We start from the raw sequence: 10,385 nt of genomic DNA, 5'->3' as shown, positions 1-10,385 counted from the left end.
TGTGACTATCGATGATACAAATATCTCAGTAAGAGGCCCAACAATCACTTCCCGAGCTTCCCACAGAGTTCGAGGGAACACCTGATCAGGTCTTGGGGATTTATCCAGTTTTATGCATTTCAAGACATCCAGCACTTCCTCTTCTGTAATATGGACATTTTTCAAGGTGTCACCATCTATTTCCCTACATTCTGTATCTTCCACGGCTTTTTCCACAGTAAATACTGATGCAAAATATTCATTTAGTGTTTGCCCCATCTCCTGCAGCTCCACACAAAGGCCGCCTTGCTGATCTTTGAGGGGCCCTATTCTCTCCCTAGTTACCCTTTTGTCCCTAATGTATATGTAAAAACCCTTTGGATTCTCCTTAACTCTATTTATCAAATTTATCTCATGTCCCCTTTTTGCCCTCCTGATTTCCCTTTTAGGTATACTCCTACTGCCTTTATACTCTTCTAAGGATTCACTCGATCTGTCCTGTCTATACCTGACATATGCTTTGCAGAAATTCACCCAGGATGCTCAAACTGCACCTTCCAAACCCACGACCACTTCCATCTAGAAGGACAAGGGCAGCAGATACATGGGAACACCACCCCCTGCAAGTTCCCCTCCAAGCCCCTCACCATCCTGACTTGGAAATATATCGCCATTCCTTCACTATCGCTGGGTCAGAATCCTGCAGAGGAGTTTTACCAGGCTGTTGCTAGGGCTGAGCAGATTTAGGTATGAAGAGAGGCTGGATAGACTGGATGTTGTTTTCCTTGAAGCAGAGGAGACTGAGGGAAGGACGTAACTGAAATGTATCAAATTATAGGGACGATAATTAGGGTAGACAGGAAAGCAGTTTTCCCCTTGTTGGAGGGATCATTGACTGGGGGCATAGATTTAAGGGAAGAGGCAGGAGGTTTAGAAGGATGTGAGGAAGTGAGTGGTGAGAATTTGAACTCACTGCCTTTAAAGATCGTCTACTTTAGGATGCCAAGGCTTGAGAGGCTATGGGCCAAGGGCAGTGAGGCGGAGTGAGAATCGTTAAGTGGTTATTTTTGACTGCTGCTGACTCAGTGGTCCGAATGACCTTTGTCTGTGCTGTTGTCTTCTATGTCAAGATTGTTGAAGGATCTGACAGGGTTGATGTGGACAGGTTGTTTGCCCCTGTGGGCGAGTCCAGGACCAGAAGGCATCATCTCAAAACAAGGGGTGGCACATTTAATACAGAGATGGGGAGGAATCTCTTCTCTCAGTGTTGTGAATCTGAGGAATTTGTTACTACAGACAGGCTGGTGAGGCTGGGTCTATATAACTATATTCAAGGCTGAGCTGGATATATTTTTAATCAGTGATAGAATCAAGGAATATGAGGAAAAGACAAGAAAGTGGAGTTGGGGATGATCAAATCAGCCGTGATCCTGTTGAATGGGGGAGCAGACTCAATGGACCGAATGGTCTTTCTCTACTCTTACACCTGATGTTGTTATGGCAGTGAGTGTTGGCCCAGGCAGGCAGAGCCCATGAATGAATGAAACAGAAAGCTTGGTTTTTACCAACCTGAGTTTTCAAGCGTAACAGGTGTTTTGATAGTACCATATAAAATCAGGAGGGGTCTTCTTCCTTTGGCAGAATCTGGAACTCAGGGTCACCGTTTACAAAACAGGGTGACATATTTTAGTTTGAGTGTTGAGAGTCTTTGGAACTTTCTTTGCCAAAAGATGGGGGAAGCAGTACTCAAATATCTTTAAGGCCAAGATGGGTAGATCCTTGTTAAAGAAGGGGTTGAAGGGCAACTTTGCTTTCCTTCTGTAATTTTCCCTCCTTTTTAATATTATCCTTTGGACAGAATATGAAAAAAGACTGAAATCTCCTGACCTACCAACTGTCATTCCACATTTCTATGCATTTTCTTTAAGTTTGATATTATCTTCAATATTTCGAGTTAAGGAGTGGCTCATACAGAGGGTGGATCAATGCCTTGGAACTTTTCTTATACATTGAAATGCTTTGGAATTTGGTGCATTCCTGAACATTTCTTTAAATGGCTCATTAACCTCATTTACCAATTCATTTTAGCCAGCTGTACTTCTATTCCCTCATAATTCCCTTTATTTAAATTTTTAAAAATAATCTAGGACCCTTCCCTTGCTTCCCCGTAACTGATTGCAAAGTTTACTCGTATTATGGTCTTTGCTACCGAGGGCCATCTTCAGTAATTAGTCCTACCTCTTTACACAATACCAGACTTCATATAGCCAGCTCTCAGGTTGGCTCCAGAATATGCTGTTCTAAGAAACTGTCCCAGAAACATTCTATGAACTCCTCATTTACGCCATATTTGAATCCTGCTACGGCAGATGGTGAATAATTTAATAAAAACCTTGAATTAAAAGTCTAATGGTAACTACCGAAACGTCGATTTTCCTGCTCCTCGGATGCTGCCTGACCTGCTGTGCTTTTCCAGCACCACTCTGGTCTAGAGTCTGGTTTCCAGCATCTGCAGCCCTCACTTTTGCCTAATGATAACTACTGTCAATTGTTGGGAAACCCTTTCTGGCTCAGTAATCACCATCTGCTGTCCTTCTCTGGTCTGGGCCATTAACGCTGACCTAGCCAGTGATGCCCACATCCCACAAATGATTTCTTTTTTAAAAACATTTTCTGCAGACATGTTTGCTGTGGACCAAACTTACATACAGCTATTCCCATATGCTGCAGATATGACACATCACCTATCCTGACATTTGTAATGTCTTCGAAAGAACCTTAATGATTTTATTGTATTCTGTATTTCGTTATGTTTTTTATATATTTCAACCATCCTATCATTTGCAATAGTATCAATAGAGTAAATTTCAGTCATTAACCAAATAACTAGCTCTGTCTCCTGTAACAGAGTAAGAGTAAATCCCTGAGGCTAAAAAAGTTTAGAAAAAGCCAAAGCAGCAGAACACCTTTTCCCTTCCTCCTTGGAGCTCCCTTACTCACTGAGCTGTAGCATACTATTGTAAGGGAGCCAGTGAGCTCAGTTGGCTGGATGGCTGGTTTACGATGCAGACTGATACCCACAGCGTTGGTTCAATTCCCACATGGGCTCAGGTTAATATGAATGGCTCTCCTTCTCGAGCTTGTCCCTTCACCTGAGGTATGATGACTCTCAGGTTAAATGACCACCAGTCCTTCTCGCTCTCTCTCTCTCTCTCTCTCTCTCTCTCTCGAATGGGACATCTGGGATTATGGTGATTTTACCTTTATTGTAAGTCATACTAAAATGGCTGGTTTTATATGCTCCTAAGACAAACTGCCTACCTGACTCACTTAATGACAATTCAGTTTCAGCTGCTTCTAATTAAGCTGCTTTTTTTCCCCTGAAGCTGGAAACTACACAATCTAAACTGTACATTTCAGTTTAATGCTAAACAAGTTAAATTAGATACACAACAGTTGGAAGCACTTAATCAGTGAGCTTTTTTGAACCACTGCAGTCTGTATGGTCAGTTTGATTGACTCGAAGGATACAGTGAATGGGCTCTTTGGGATTTAAGGCTTCTGTGATTAGGCAGTACGCTGGTTGGAGTTGCTGGGGCCAGGGATGGGTGGGTGCTTTCCTGGTGGAGATCATGGTGGAGGTGTGGGAGGGTGTTGTTCCATTTGGTGGGCTGTTTCTGCAAGACTGTTTTGCATTGGCAAGCAGGAGATTTGAGAGTACCCAACATTGGGGGATTTTGACTGACACATGGATAATAAATGCGTTACTCTGCCAACAGTACAAACCACACCTGTCAGTCCTCCTCCAGTCCAGCTTGTTCCTCCAGATGTGTTCATGAACCTTCGGTTCCCTAATGAAGTGTGTCAGAAACCTCTCCTCATACCGACTTCTCATGAGGCACCTGACCAAGTAAGTGTAAAGAATGCATTATGTTTCAGTAAATGTTCAGGTGCAGTGCAGTGGGCTGGTATGAGGCACTGGGGACTATTTTCCTGCTTGAAGATCAGCGCTGCATCTCACAAACTGCAAGATCTGCACAAAACGCAAGTGTACTGCTCATGGTGCAACAGGGTTAAAGCCTGAAAGAAAACCTGTTTGAGGTCTGTGGTGTCTGCAATGTCGAATAAACTCAGTGTCTCGAAAGAAGTCCGGAATGGCTGATGGCTCGAACTCAGTGTTGACGAACAGAGAATTCAGGAGAAACTCAGCTGGTCTGGCAGCATCTGTGAAAAGGGAGAAGCGTTAATGTTTTGAATCCAGTATGACTCTTTAGAACATCATTATCTGACCTCCCTACTCAGCATTGCTGCCTGTGTTCAGGTTTAAATTTGCCAAAAAGTCCAGAGTTACATTAAAACCCAAACTTCCAATTTTTCCGAGACCCTAAGGCTAGGATAGGTAGATTCTTGATTAGTCGGGATTATAGAGAAAGGACAGGAAAGTGGGTGTGAGGAATGTCAGGTCAGCCATGGTCCTATTGAACTGTGGAACAGGCTCGAAGGGCCGAATGGCTGCCTCCTGCTTCTACTCCTTATGTTCTTATGGACTCATATTCATAAGAGATTGTAATGTATATTTGCAATTGCTGTGTGATTCTTCAGTAGAGGTGCCCTGGAAAATGGAATCTTGTTTGCTTGAAGGTGAGGTTGGGGAGGAGACTATCAGGGTAAATTGAACAGGCTCTCTGATTGGTCATGCTGAAGGAGAGTGATGGGACTGGGGGAGAAGGAGAAAAGGTGGGGTTGTACAAACCTCAAACAGAGTCGGGGGGTAATACAGAGTGAGCAGGCTTGTTCCATCCTCTCTCAAAAAATAAACCTCTTGTTGTTTTCATTGGTCCTCACAGGCTTTGTCTGGTCACAAGTTCCTCAATGTTATTGACATTGATGCTGGGGAATTACTGACGAGCCTTCCAGGCTGTACAAGTGTGACTGAGCTGCTACCTTCATCAGATAAAGAGGAGATATCTGTACCTGGACTGCACCTCATGGCTGCCTCCGTCACAAATGCTGTACATCCAACTGTTTGCCAGCAACAAGGTGAGGACTGATTTTGTGCAAATTGATAGCAACTTTTGGAGGGGGAATGATTCAGCTCTGTATGCGCTAGAAACACGACAGACCATACTGGAATAATCACTGCTACTTTGTAGGTAAATGTTCATGTCTTGGTCAAGTAATAAACACTGGGGTTGGAAGGGGTGGGTAAAGACTGATGACATCAAGGTTACATTACAATACACTAAATGGATAAGGTACTCTAGAATGAGTAATCAATTTATAAATTGGATAGGCCAGTCCATGATGGAAGTTAAGGCAGGCAAATATAAAGTGTTTTTACACGGAAGGAGAAAATCAGCAAGGCATGTCCAGAATGAAGCTGGAAGAACTTCACAGCTTGAAACACTCCCCATAACTCACCCAATATAGAGGAATGGTCAGCAACGAAATCAGCAGAACAAGTGTTGCCTGCTCATGGTGTTGATGACCCCTCCCAGCATTTCACTGATGATCAAGAATAGGTGGTTAATAGCCAGGTTGGATTTGTTTTTTGTGGACAGGATATCCGGAGGAATTTTCCACATTTCTGCCAGTGTTAGAGTTATACTGACACCTGTGTGACAGGCATGTTACTTACCACTTATCTAGCCAAGCCTAGATACTGACCAGCTCTTGCTGCATATGGGCACAAACTGCATCAGTCTCTGAGGAGGCATGAGTGATGCTGAATAGTGTGCAGTCATCACAAACACTCCCACTTATGACCTTTTGATGGACGGAATGTCATTGAAAAGCAGCATGTGATGGAATACTCCACACTGGCCTGGATGGATACAGCTCCAACAAGAAGCTTGACACCATCCAGGATAAAGCAGCCCATTTGATTGGCACCACATCCACAAACATCCAGTCCCTCCACCACCGACACTCAGTAGCAGCAGTGTGTACAAGATGTATTGCAGGAATTCACCAAGGCTACTGTGAAAACACTTTCAAAACCAGCCCCTCCACCACTGTGGTGAACAGGGGCAACAGATACGTGGGAACTCCATCATGTGCAAGGTCCCCTCCAAGTCACTCCCCATCCTGACCTGGAAATATATTGCTGTTCCTTCACTGTTGCCAGGTCAAATTCCTGGAGCTGTTGAAGTGGTTATGGAGGCACATGGGATACTTGCTTTGATTAGTTGAGACATCGAGTTGAAGAGCAGGGAGGTTAATGCTGGAACTGTCTAAAATGTTGGTTAGCTCACAGCGAGAGTATTGTGTGTGGTTCTGGAATCGACATTGTAGGAGGGATGTGATAGGACAGGATCCAGAGGAAACTTTAGCAGGATGCTGCTGGGGCTGGAGAGTTTTAGTTATGAAAACAGATTGGATTGACTTGGAGCAGAGAAGTCTGAGGGGGATGTGATTGAGCTGTATAAAATTATGGGGGACATAGATAGGGTAAACAGGAAGGAACCTTTCCCTTTGGAGGGATTAATGACTATGGGGGCACACCTTTAAGGTGAGGGACAGGAGATTTGGATAAGATGTGAGGACTTTTTTTTATTCGGAAGGTGGTGGGAACTCATTGCTTATCAGAGTGGCAGGGGCAGAAACTCTTATAACAGTTAAGAAACATGTTCATGTACGCTTTTGATGCCAGGGCATAGAAGGCTATGGGCCACGTGCTGGAAAATGGGACGGAATAGTTAGGTGGCTGCTTTTGAGCAGATTCAATGAGCTGGAGAGCCTTTTTCTGTTCTGTAGATCTCTATGATTCCCTCCCTATTAGCTCTGTGAGTCTAACTACACCTAATGGTGTGCAGCGATTCCAGAACTCCCCACTGCTTCCTCAAGGGAACCTAGGGATGGGCAGTGAATGCCGGCCCAGTCAGCGACAGAAATTGATAAATGTTTAATTTATTAAATTGTAAGGGAGCAGGGGGTGTGGAGAGACAACAGAAATATGAGATTGAGGATTAGCCATGATCATATTGAAAGGTGGAGCAGGCCCAGTGGGCTGAATGGCCGACTCCTGCTCCTAGTTTCTGTTGTTCTCTGTTTCTATCACATCCTATGAACAAATAAAGAAAAACTGCTGAAGGTGGGTGTCCTCAGTATGCTGACAAACTCGGGCAGTAGTGTCTGAGGATTGGGATATTTGACGTCCAAGGTTATCTTCCTTTTCCCTTTGTATTGAACTTGTCTCTATTTACTGTGTGTCCTCATGGTGAGGACTGCAAGCATAATTATAAACAAAGTAAGAGCAGGCTGGGGACTTGCCCATGCCCAAGGATTGTGCCCACCACACGGAATCAATTCATTATAGAGAGACCTGGTGAAATGCTTTAATTAAAAGATTGGGCAGAGATCTGAAAAAAGCCCGGAGCACAGGGAGCGTAATGTTGTGGAATTCACCTCCTAAGTTCACGATTTCGGCAGAATTGTGTGAGTGTTCGTTAGTCGAGGATTAGTGGAAACGATGCTGAAGCCCTTTGGAAGCAGAGTGGGTATTTGTCAATGTGGAGGGCAAACACCAACACAGATTGGAGGACCAAGTTTCTGTTAGTGTGCAAAAGTTGTGTGCAGTGCTGTTAACAATGAGTGAGCCAGTGTGAACTGCTACCAATTCCTCATGAGGCAGGAGTTTGACGTGAGGCCTGGGGAGGAGAGCTTTCCATTTACTGACTACAGGTTTGACATTTCATTACCAGGGAGCCGGGCCCTCAGCCCAGTGCAGCCCCAGAGTGAAGATTGGAAGCAGCAGCTGCTGGAAGATGATCTCACACAAAGACTCTTGCAGCAGGAGAGTAGCCGTGTCTGGACACCTCCACAAACCTCTGCCCACATGGTGGGCACAAGGCAGACCCGGGCACAACTCAGTGAAATGGCACATCAGCTGAGTGCCCTGCAAGATATGGCAGAGAACATGGAACAAGACTTTGCCAATACTAAGTTGGTAAGGGTTCAAAGTCTGCTAAAAGTGACATGTTCCCAACTCATGTACAGAGACAGATGTTTGGGACAATGAACTATAACCAGAGCATTCATCATCATTGGTGTTCCCTCACAGATGAGGATGACTCCCTTCCCCTCTCGGGAATCTAATGGTGGCTGTACAGACTGATACAGCTAAAACAGGCTCTGCTACACTTGCGGCAGATAATGGTCACAGGAAGGGGTTGGCGGGGCACTGGTGTGGCAGTGCACTCCTTATGCTGTTCTCCCCGGCTTCCACTTTTTCCCAACAGCAAGTCTCGAGGGGCTCGCACCTTCTCAGATGCTCCTCCTCCACTTCGGATGGTCTGGGGCCAGCGATTCCCAGGTGTAGGTGGGAATGCTGCATTTCCCCAGTGAGGCATTGAGAGTATAACTGAAGCACTTCTTCTGTCCAGCTGGGGCTCTCCTGGTGTAGTGGAGCTGGCATTAGAGCACCTGTCCATTGACAGCTGAGTCCCCGAAGCTGGTAATAATGAACGGTGATAAGTATGGTGCTGGAAAAACACAGCCGGTCAGGCAGCATCTGAGGAGCAGAAGAATCGACGTTTCGGGCATAAGCCCTTCATCAGGAGCCCTTCAGGCTTATGCCCGAAACATTGATTCTCCTGCTTCTTGGATGCTACCTGACCTGTTGCGCTTTTCTAGCACCACACTCTCGATTCTGATCTTCAGCATCTGCAGCCCTCACTCTCTCCCAATAATAAACAGTGAAACTCGAAACAGTGAGACTGTTCCAAACAATCTCCAAACTCAAACTGCTGGTCAAATATTCCACTGATACACTTTAGGAAGGAGATGGAAGCATTAGAGAATTGTTTGAGAATAAAATCTCACATCCCTCGAGCCAGTTCCAAGCATGGATGGGAGAAGCTGGGACTGTTCTCATTCAGGATGTAAGGGTGGGGAGATTTGATGAAGGTGTTCAACACCATGAGTGATCTGAACAGAATTGTTTGGTAATACCTGTTCCCAGTTGTGGGAGGAGGACGAGGGTTCCGATTTAAGATGTTTGGCAAAAGCAACAGGGATGACATGAGAAGAAACACAGTAAACGTGGTGGAAGCAGATTCAATCAAAGTTTTCCGAAGGGAATCGGATGATGATCTGACAAGAAAGGACCTATAGGAACAGATGGAGGAGTGGGCCGTGGTGTGTTGCTGTCTTGCAGAAAGCCAGAATGAACAGCCCCCTGAGCTGGAACCAATTCTGCTTCTCCTTCCCCTTCCCAGCTGACTCCATCACTCCTCCTCTGATATCGGGTCTGATTGTCTTCTCCTTGATATTGCCTGGACTAATCCTTACCTACCATATCCCGACAGCTTATAAATACCATTGAGCATCTGCACAGCGCCATGAAGCCTGAGGAGCAAGTGGAAAGTTCCAGAACCTGCAGCCTTTCTCCTCTGGATGCAGGTATGATGGCAGTTTGATTACTTTTCCTAGATTAACTGTGTTGAGGAAGGAACACTTAAAATTAGCTGTGTGTAAAAGGAATGAGGAAGGTCAGAGAGGAAGAGTTTACTGATGATAGCTTTTGATGAATGTGTGAATAGGATGGATATCATTCAGTTTCCAGATAACTGCAGAACGGGAATGCCCAGTTGATAGAGAGATGAATATTACACAGGAGACACCCCGTTCCTCTTATGGTCATGTCACGGGGTCTTTCATGAGGTTTCAGTTTCAAAACATGGCACCTCAAGCAGTCCACCTCTCTCCAAACACTTGCACAAGGGAGGAAGCCAGATGGGCGGGCATTTGGTTTATTATTTGAACGGTTGTGGGGTAACAGCAAGGTCAGCATTTTTTTCCCTGATTACACTTGAACTGAAAGGCTCCCTCTGTCATTTCAGAGGGCAATTTAGAATCAACCGCATTACTGTTGGTCTGATGCACTGCAGAAATTCACCAGAGATCCTTAGACACCAATTTCCAAACCCACAGCCACTTCCACCTAAAAGGACAAAGGCAGCAGATACATGGAACACCACCTCGTGTGAGCTTAAAGCAGTTCAGCAGGGGCAGTAGTCTCAGTGTCTTTGTTCAATAGCAACACAGCATAACTTAGGTAGAGTGAGTTCACTTCTGGTGTGTCAGGGGAGTGAGATGGCCTCTATTTTAATGCCAGATGCATGAGAGGGAAGGCAGATGAGTTTCAGATACAGATTGACACATGGAACTGCAAGGAGAAAGTGAGGTCTGCAGATGCTGGAAATCAGAGTTGAGTGTGTGGTGCTGGAAAAGCACAGCAGGTCAGGCGGTATCCAAGGAGCAGGAGAATCGACGTTTCAGGCCAGAGCCCTTCATGTGGCTGGGAATGAGGCTGGGAGCCTCGGGGATGGAGCGATAAATGGGAGGGAGGTGGGGCTGGGGAGAAGGTAGCTGAGAGTGCGATAGGTGGATGGAGGTGGGGTAAA

The 10,385-nt window shown here is 45.3% G+C and overlaps 1 protein-coding gene across 1 annotated transcript in view; it reads left to right on the top strand.

The window, feature by feature from the left end:
- LOC122558020 (ciliogenesis and planar polarity effector 1-like) overlaps positions 1–10,385 on the top strand; it is a 68,184-nt gene that overhangs the window by 35,899 nt on the left and 21,900 nt on the right. The window contains exons 8-11 of the mRNA XM_043706354.1: positions 3,759–3,889; positions 4,827–5,019; positions 7,683–7,927; positions 9,288–9,381. Coding sequence (XP_043562289.1) covers positions 3,759–3,889; positions 4,827–5,019; positions 7,683–7,927; positions 9,288–9,381 — 663 coding nt within the window. The remainder of the gene's footprint in view (positions 1–3,758; positions 3,890–4,826; positions 5,020–7,682; positions 7,928–9,287; positions 9,382–10,385) is intronic.

Source organism: Chiloscyllium plagiosum, chromosome 16 (genome assembly GCF_004010195.1).
Source record: "Chiloscyllium plagiosum isolate BGI_BamShark_2017 chromosome 16, ASM401019v2, whole genome shotgun sequence".
Classification (NCBI taxonomy): domain Eukaryota; kingdom Metazoa; phylum Chordata; class Chondrichthyes; order Orectolobiformes; family Hemiscylliidae; genus Chiloscyllium; species Chiloscyllium plagiosum.
The sequence above is the reverse complement of the archived record's forward strand: the minus strand, read 5'-3'. Positions and strand labels throughout refer to the sequence as shown.